We start from the raw sequence: 8,951 nt of genomic DNA, 5'->3' as shown, positions 1-8,951 counted from the left end.
TATATATATATATATATATATATATATATATATATATATATATATATTCTTCTTTGGATTCTTTTCCCTTATAGGTTATTACAGAATATTGATATAGCTCCCTGTGCTATACAGTAGCGCCTTGTTGGTTATCTATTTGATATATAGTAGTGTATATACATTCATTTCATTAAAGTAAAATTTCTATCACCGATTCTTTTTTCTTATTTTTACTGATTTAATCATGTTGCTGTATGTTCCCTATTTTCCCCTGGTTCAGTGGGAAGTGCTATGCTTTCCCATCTTGTTAATTCTTACCTTATGCTTCCCTATATTTAAAATCAAAGGCATTTTCCAATTATCATATGGGTACGAGAAGCCTGCTATTTCCTGCGAGTCATTCTGTTTCATCACTGCCTCCTCTCTTTTCCCTGATGAGACCTTTTAATGCTTCCGTGTCATTCCCCCCAAATGAGAGCTTTGAGATGCTTTCCCAGGCTCTCTCTGGTCTGTTTCAACAGCACCCCCTCATCAGTCCCCAGTTCTTAGGTTGGGCTGAGATGGTTTCCTACTCTGTTCCAGATTGTAATCAGAATCACTCTTGCTGCCCCTTTCCTGTCCCAAACACACCAACTTAACTTCATGTAACACATCCTAAGACCACCTGTCCCCTGTGAGGGTGGATGGTACACGATTGCGCTGGACACCGCTGTCTGTCTTCTTTTCATCACCTTCTATCTTCAGGTCTCAGGGCTGATTTTTAGTGTTTGGTCAGAATTCTTTTCAGGTATGCATAACATGCTCTTCCTCTGCAGAGCCAGAAATATTTTCTTTTCCCGGGGAGTGAATGGCAGATTGACTGGTGAAGGGCTCTTGGGTTGCAGTCCTTTTCTTTCGGGCATCTGTGGATGTTTTCCCACGGTCTACGAGGCCCCAGGGTTGCAGGTGAGAAGTTCTTCTTTTTCACATGAGAGTCACTTGTTCTTTCTGGCTGGAAGCTTTTAAAATTCTGTCTTTGACCTTGGAGTTTAGAAATTCTACCAGAATATCCCTGGGTCTGTGTTTTTTCCTCAAACCTGCCTGGGACTTGTGGAGGCCTCTCCTTCTACAGATGCAGACTTTTCTTTAGGAAAATGCTGTTTTTGTTTAATTATTGTCTTGCCTGCTTTTCAGATTCCTATTATTTGCCTCTTGGGTCTCCTAGATCTGTCCTCCAAGTCTCCTAGCTTTTCCCTGTGATTTCTATCGCTTTGTCATTTTGCTCTATGGCATGAAACATTGCTTTCACAATTATAAAATTTGTGAAATTTACCAAATGTCATAAATTTCAAGATCACTTCAGGCCACTAATTTGAGTCTTAACAGTGACCCTGCCTGCCTTCAGTTCATTTACTGAATTTTAAAACCTGGAAGTCACATTCTTCAGTCTCCTGTTGTTCTGCACTTGAATCTCCCTGACCGTTTTATTTTGTCACTTTTTCTTTAACGGCTCAAAAGGGCCTGTTCTGATGGTTCTGTTTATTCTTTTTTTTTTTTTTTTAAACAGAGAACAGGAGTATTTATTTATTTTTAAATTTATTTATTTATTTATTTATTTTGGGGCTGTGTTGGGTCTTCGTTTCTATGCGAGGGCTTTCTCTAGTTGCAGCGAGCGGGGGCCACTCTTCATCGCAGTGTGTGGGCCTCACTATCGCGGCCTCTCTTGTTGCAGAGCACAGGCTCCAGACGCGCAGGCTCAGTAGTTGTGGCTCACGGGCCTAGTTGCTCTGCAGCATGTGGGATCCTCCCAGACCAGGGCTCGAACCCGTGTCCGCTGCATTAGCAGGCAGATTGTCAACCACTGCGCCACCAGGGAAGCCCCTGGTTCTGTTTATTCTTATTCTCTGACTGCCAGACCCCCTTAGGTGTGTTTTTATTTTTCTGTTTCTGCCTATCGGGGCTTCCTTCCACCCTCTCCTGAGTGGCCGTGGTTCTTGGAATGATGGACGGGGCAGTGGCCTTGGCTCCTGACGCAACCTTTCCCCTCGCCAGCCTTGTCCTGCCAGCTCAGTCACAGAAGTGGACAAGGCTCAGCTGCTCTGTGCAGCCTCTCCTTACTTTCTGGGGGACCTGAGAAAAGTTTAGGGGTCAAGCTTGCCCCAGGTTGCACGTGCAACCAGAGACAGAGATGTCTGCAAATACAGGCTGGGGCTCAGAAGATGAAGGCCCCTAGTTAGGGCCGTTTTCTCCCTTGGTTACAGCCCTGGAGGCCTCTTTGCTGCTTCCCTGACCTGCCGAGCTTGCTTGTGCCTCAGGGCCTTTGCACTTGCTGCTCCCTCTGCCTGGAACCTGTTATCCCCAGATCTCCATGCAGGTTCCTCACCTCTCAGGTCTCTCCTCACTGAGGACCCTCTATTTCCCCCTTACCCTGTCTTCTTCTTCATCCTAGCTGTTATCTCTACATCCCATGGGATGTATTTTTGCTTTTTTGTCAAGCCCAATAAGGAATAGGCACATTGTACTTTATCCACAGCTGTATCCCCAGCACTGCAAACAGTCCTTGGCACCCAGTAGGCTCTCATTAAATATTTATTGAGTGCATAAGTCGGGGACACCCTTGACGGGACGAGGAAAAGTCTTGTCCTGTTGCAGGTGGGCTGAGGATGGTGAGAAGAGCCCCCACCCCCTGCTCACAGCACACATAGTGAGGCCGGGTCGGTGACCAATTTCATTAGCCCAGGAGAAAAAGTCACAGAGGAGCGGATGTGTCGTTTCCCAGTGCAGGGTCCACCGGCTCCAGGGCCCCTGTGTGGTGGGGTCTGTGCCCCCAGGCTGCCCCGGAGCCATCTGTGTGAGCAGGGCTCTGGGGGACCTGGGAAGCTCCTATGTATGCCCTGGGACTTATACAACCTCAGGAAGCACTTAACCATTCATGTCCTCAGTGTGGCTTCAGCTTCTAGCCCCTTCCTGGTTCTCAAGCCAGACTCGGGGTGAGCAAGGCCACGGATTCCATGGTGGGAAAGGAAGCATAGCTCAGGGGTCTCTGAACTCCACCTCTGCCTCTAGCTCCCAGCATCCCTGGAGGTCTGGCTCCCCAGGGGAAGGGCTTACCATCCCCCACCCTCCCCCTCCCCCAGAAGCAAGGTACTGGGTGAACAGTAAGTGCTGCATCTGCTTGGGTGCTTTCCCATTCATTGCTCCTCGTAGCCAGAGCGCTCGCTCCCTCTCAGATCCAACAAACAGGATGAAATAAAATCATGATGGCCAAGGTGCTTTCTCACTGCATCTTGCACAAGAGGAGCTGGGCGCTGCTGGGCACCTGTGTTTCCCGTGACATGAGCTGCCGCCCGGTGCTGGGTGCCCGGGGAGAAGAATGGAGAGCGGGTTAAGGCCGTGGCCAAGCCATCTGCCACCTGCCCGGGCTGCGGGCTGGGCCTCCCGTTCTGAAAGGCTGAACGTCACCGCTTTGTGACTCCTAACACAAAGCTGCTCTTTTTCTGCCCTTCCCAGGGCTGTGGACCAGGAACAAAACCTTCCCACGTGTCTCAGCCCCCAGAATGGTTTTTGTTTTTTTTTTTCTTTTCCTTCCAAGGTGTGGGAATTTAATGATGGAGCAACAACGTCAATTGGGACTGGAATTACAAAGTATTTGGGGTGAGATTGTGTCTGTTGATGGCTAATCTGAAGAAATACTTTAAAGAAAAAGAAAAATACGGAAGATTATCTGTGAAAAACCTGAAAGGCAAGATCCGCGGAACCTCAGAGATGCTATCAGATGCCTAGTGGAGCTGATGGGCCTTCCACGCCCTCGCCTTCTTGGCACCTCTACTGGCTGACGTCTGTGCGCTTTCCCTGCCGGCGCCTCGGGGACTCCTTGTACCTGCTCCTTTGACCTCCTGAGCCCCCCGCCTGTGCCTCCGAGGACCCCGGTCCCTCTCCATACAGCTCAGAGGTTGGCTTTGGTGGCTGTGGTCCTGGCTCATTTTGGAAGCTGACTTGTGCTCCGGGATGGGAGTGGAGAGGCTGGTGCCCTTGACTGAGGCTGACTGTCCTTGTGCCACGTGGGCTTCAGCTGAAGATTTCTTTCTCAGTGGTGGCAGCCATCTCATAAATCAAGTGTCTTAATGGTACAATGGCCAATGACTTTTTAACTTTTTTTTTTTCTTTTTAATTGTGTTAAAATACACATAACAGAGAATTCCCTGCCGGTCCAGTGGTTAGCACTCTGCTCTTTCATTGCCGAGGTTCCCGGGTTCAATCCCTGGTCGGGGAACTAAGATCCCACAAGCCAGGGGAGAAAAAAAAAAAACAACCAAAAACACATACCAGACTTTGTTTGCCATCTTAACCATCTTTAAGTGTACCGTTCAGTTGTATGAAGTACATTCACATTGTCGTGTGGCCTATAACCGCCACCATCCCTGTAACTCTTTTCATCTGTAAATCTGAAACTCTATACCTGTTAAACACCAACTCCCTATTCCCTCCTTCCCCAACCACCTTTATACTTTCTGTCTCTCTGATTTTAGCTGCTCAGAATACTTCATGGAGTGGAATCATATAGTATGTGTCTTTTTGGTGACTGACTATTTGGGGTCCCTTGAGATTCCATATGAATTTTAGGATGGGTTTTTCTATTTCTGTTCAAAACCTCACGGCGATTTTCATAGGGATTGCATCGAATCCATAGATCGCTTTGGGTAATATTGGCATTTTAACAATATTAAATCTTCCGATCCACGAACACAGGATGTGCTTCCATTTATTTACGTCATCTTTCACTTCTTTTGGCAATGTTTTCTAGTTTTCAGTGTACAAGTCACCTCCTTGGTTAAGTTAATGCCTAAGTATTTTATTCTTTTTGATGCTATTGTAAATAGAATTTTTTTGGGTAACTGATTGACTGTGTCAAATACACAACCTGGGTATATGTCTGTTCCCTTTAGAAATGTTGAGATTGAGGAAAGAATTGAGAAGAAAATCAGAAATACACAGCACCCCCATGGTTCCCTCTACACCTTCTCATTTTATTTATTTAAGCATGGAGTATTTATTTCTCCATACTTCTTTGTATGTTTTCACATGCACGCATCATGCACAGACACACAGATCTACACATATACGTGTGTATATATTTTTGCAAGTTGGATTACTCTGTGTTTTTCAAGACTCTATTTCGCCCTTAGCAATACATATCAAAAACATCTTTCTAACTATATACAGATGTTGCAAAACACACAATGGAGGTATAGCTGGCAGTTCTGAGAGAATTAAACACACAATACTTTTCTTTTTCTCTTCTTTTCTTTTTCTTATTTTTAGCCCAGGGTAGAATATCTGAGACTTGTGCACTGGAAAAGTACAAGCACCTAATTTGACCTGAAAAAGCAGGGACTTTTGCTGAGCATTCTGTTTCATGGCCATATATAAAGATGAATGAAAATGATGTTAAATCTTAGGCTAGCTGCCTCAGAGACTGAGTATTCTCGGGAGTCTGCACTGCCTGGCATGCAGCTACCTTCGTTGGCACTGGCTTGCCCTGTGGCTTCAAATATATAAATGGATTCCATGGGACAGTGGGTGCAAACAGTGATGCTCCCGAGGGCAGGAACCATAATGTCTTGTTCCCTGCTGTGTCTCCAGCACCCAGGACAGTGCCTGATCCATCAGAGGTGCATGGTCAGTGCTTGTTAGACAGACTGGCCTTGCAGCTACTCTTAACTGCGGCCGGAGGGATACTAGGGCACTGATGCTCTTGGTGTCTCTTTCAGGAGGCTTGGAGTCCAGGCCTTTGGCACGGGGTGTCCAAGGCCGCAGCAGCAGCATGAAGGTGCCCACCCCTTCCCGAGCCAAGCAGGGGACCTTCAAGACCATGCCCCTCCGGTGGTCTTTTGGCTCCAGGGAGAAACCCCTGGGTGCATCCATCGAGCTGGTAGAGTACTTGGAGTCCAGACGGAGACCTCGGTCCACGAGCCAGTCCATCGTGCCGCTGCTGACGGGCACGGCTGGTGGGGGTGAGAAGTCAAACGCCACCCTCTCTGCAAAGGGTGAAGATAGCGGGCGAGCCGGCGACAGAGTGCTGGCCGAAGCGCCCTGCCCCTCGGGCCACCCCGGCCGCTGCACGGTCCCTGGCAACTCAGATGGCCTGAACGCAGCAAGGAACCTCAAGGAAAACGCAAGTCAGGATATCAGGCTGCCCAGACAGTGTGACCTGCCCCTCACAGTGGTGTCCTCAATGGACGGCGGGAAACGAGCCCGGCCGGAGGGCCAAAGGACCACAAGCTGTAAGGGAAGTGGCCTGGCAGGGAGCAGTGGCCAAACACCCTCCCCCAAGAAGGCTCCCAGCGCTGCGACGTTATCTAGAAACAGTGCAGACAGTTGCCCAAATACCTTTGGCAAGATGAGGGCTAATGTGGAGAGAAGGGACCCCGCGACAGACAGAGTCCCACAGGGAACCCTCCCCTTTCTGAGGTCTGTGTTTTGGAAGAGGGAGAGCAGGAAGAGTGACAGGGCAGAGGCGGTGAGTGGCAGGCAGAGCCCAGCTGTGAATGAGCGGGCCCGGGGTTCGTCTCCATCCCTCAGGATTCGAGAGAGCCTGGCCAGGGGCCCCGCCAGCCCCCTGGAGAGGGACGTCCGGTCCGCGCCCAGCTCTCTGCGCCTCCCTCGCAAGGCCGGCAGGCTCCCGAGGGCCACTGCCCTTGGCACATCACAGAGGTGTGTCCCTGGGGAGCAGACTTCTTTCGGCACCTTGCCAAAGGTGAAGTACCACACGCTGTCCTTAGGTCGGAAGAAAACGTTGCCCGAGTCCAGCTTCTGACGCTGTGTGTTCCAGTGACGTGTGGAGCTGGCATCCTCGTGACTCTGCACTGAGCTGCATCTGTAGGCAGCCTGTGTTGAGAGTGGGATTTGGGGAAGACAGTTATCTTGTGACCCCTGAAAATAAAAATTTTTTGGTCTCCGCATCTACATTTCCAACACCTAATTCCAAAAATACCTTGTTGGCTGCCTTTATGCCACCAGACCACAAGAGGGCTTTAGTGGGTCAGCATAACCATTTCGAGGCAAGAACTGCTGTTTTGTTTAAATTTCAGGGCCTGAGTACTTTTGCTAAGGAGTGATTGGATGTGGGCAAAACATAGAGCATAACTCTGTGAGGAAGCCTCGTTAATAAGAATCTTCAGTATCAAATCAAATATTGTTATTGGTTTCTCCTATTTAAACTGTTTTTTTTTGGGGAAATAGCGGACTTAACAGGAAAATCTTCTTTTCCTCTTGATGCTTCTCTGGGATAAAGCATTAAGGATGCCAAAAATAAAAAAAAAGTGATAGTGACACTAAAGCAGGATTCTAGGATAATGAGGTGGGAGAGAAATGATTGAGATTTTAGGAGAGTATTTAATATATAACAAAATAATTGTATTAAAAGTTTTTCAAGGTATTTAAAAAAGATAACTATTTTGATACTGGGAAAAAAGGAAGTTCTTTTTTTAAAAAAATTAACTATGAGATCTATGTACAATTTTAATAAAAGCTCATCTGTGAAACATGCAAATGACTGTCTGAATTATTCAAGTTAGACAAATGATCTTGTTTTGTTTCTGCTGCATAAACTTAGCTCATTGCTTTTTTTTTTTTTACCATTTAACCATTTTTTAACATTGAAGTATAGTTGATTTACAATGTCATGTTAGTTTCAGGTGTACAGCACAATGATTCAGTTATACAGATAGATAGATGATAGACAGATGGATAGATAGATAGGTATATTCTTTTTTAGATTCTTTCCCCTTATAGGTTACTACAAAATACTAAGTATAGTTCCCGGTATATACAGTAGATCCTTGTTTGTTATCTAAACTCGTTGCTGTTGATATCAGAAAGCCATTGATTAAGTTGTCTCTGAAAATTTTAAGTACTTTTAATTAAAATGATTTGCTGTTCTCTAAGGAAATAGAAGTCTCCCCAGGTCTCTCTCTGGAGGGCATGTACTTTCAAGGACTAGAGAGTCTGAGCCTGTCTCAACGGACCATCACTTTGTTACCGACTAGGGTCCTTGGACTCCTTAATCAATAGAAGTTGATGAGCGGCCAGAGGAGGAATTCAGGCAAGGCTTTATTGGGGCTCGTGCAGCAGCAGGAGGGAGCGAAAACAAGCGAAAGGTGCCCTTGCTCACTCTCCGAGGAGGGTGGGCTGCTCCCTTAAATGGGGGAGGCTGGGGGCGGATCAGTGGGTCAGGCCAGAGCGACGGCTCAGGTGGTCTGCCCACCCGCTTGGTGGTGCCGTGTGCAGGGATCATGTGCATGACCCTGCTTTTCCTCCCTGCCCCTCAGAAGTGGCAGTCGCGTTTTGGCCTTTTTGTATCTTCTTGTTCATAATTTGCCCCAACTGCGCCTGCGTGCAGGTATTTTTAGCCTCTTATAGTTTCTTTGTATTCTGTTGCTAGAGGAGACGTTTGTCCAGGTGCAAGCACTGCAGTAGAGGGTCCCGGGTCCCAGCCTGTCTCAGGTTGACTGTCCTCCGTTGCCTAGAGCTTTGCACACTTTTCAGTAGCTCTTCTAACAAATATCCCCTCACTTCTTACCAAAAAGCTGCTAAGGCTGATCCCAGTCCTGGGGCTTGACAGGTGAGGTTACTGGTGAGTCTGTAGTTCAACAGTCCATTTTCTAGAAATACTTCCTTTCTGATAGGAACCATTTGTTTAAGACACCCGACTCCAAAAATTAAGTTTTTCCTCATATACACGGCATGACTCATTGGTGTGTCTCTGCTACTGTTCTTTTCTTAAGGAAGAATGAGGTTCTTTTTTATTCCCCATGAAAAAGGCTACGTAATTTTGAGCAACAGTTCTAAGATAGAAGGAACCGAGATGACAGAAGGAGAAAGCAGGGGGACCTGCCTCCTGACCCCAGAGGGCAATGTGTGTATCAGTAGACCCACGTGCTTGCATTTCAAAAGAAGTCCGTGTTTTCTTCAAGTCTTAACTGATGCTGGGG

The 8,951-nt window shown here is 47.2% G+C and overlaps 1 protein-coding gene across 2 annotated transcripts in view; it reads left to right on the top strand.

Moving 5' to 3' along the window:
• The window catches only part of USP43 (ubiquitin specific peptidase 43), a 61,991-nt gene extending 55,006 nt beyond the window's left edge, over positions 1–6,985 (top strand). For both annotated transcript variants that reach the window (XM_029212676.1, XM_029212675.1), the window contains exon 15: positions 5,730–6,985. In XM_029212676.1, the coding sequence (XP_029068509.1) occupies positions 5,730–6,775 (1,046 nt within the window). In that variant the 3' untranslated portion in view covers positions 6,776–6,985. The remainder of the gene's footprint in view (positions 1–5,729) is intronic.
• The last annotated feature ends 1,966 nt before the right edge of the window (positions 6,986–8,951 follow it).

This window comes from Monodon monoceros, unplaced genomic scaffold (assembly GCF_005190385.1).
Source record: "Monodon monoceros isolate NGI ecotype Baffin Bay Population unplaced genomic scaffold, NGI_Narwhal_1 Super_Scaffold_9, whole genome shotgun sequence".
Taxonomy (NCBI): Eukaryota; Metazoa; Chordata; class Mammalia; order Artiodactyla; family Monodontidae; genus Monodon; species Monodon monoceros.
The sequence above is the reverse complement of the archived record's forward strand: the minus strand, read 5'-3'. Positions and strand labels throughout refer to the sequence as shown.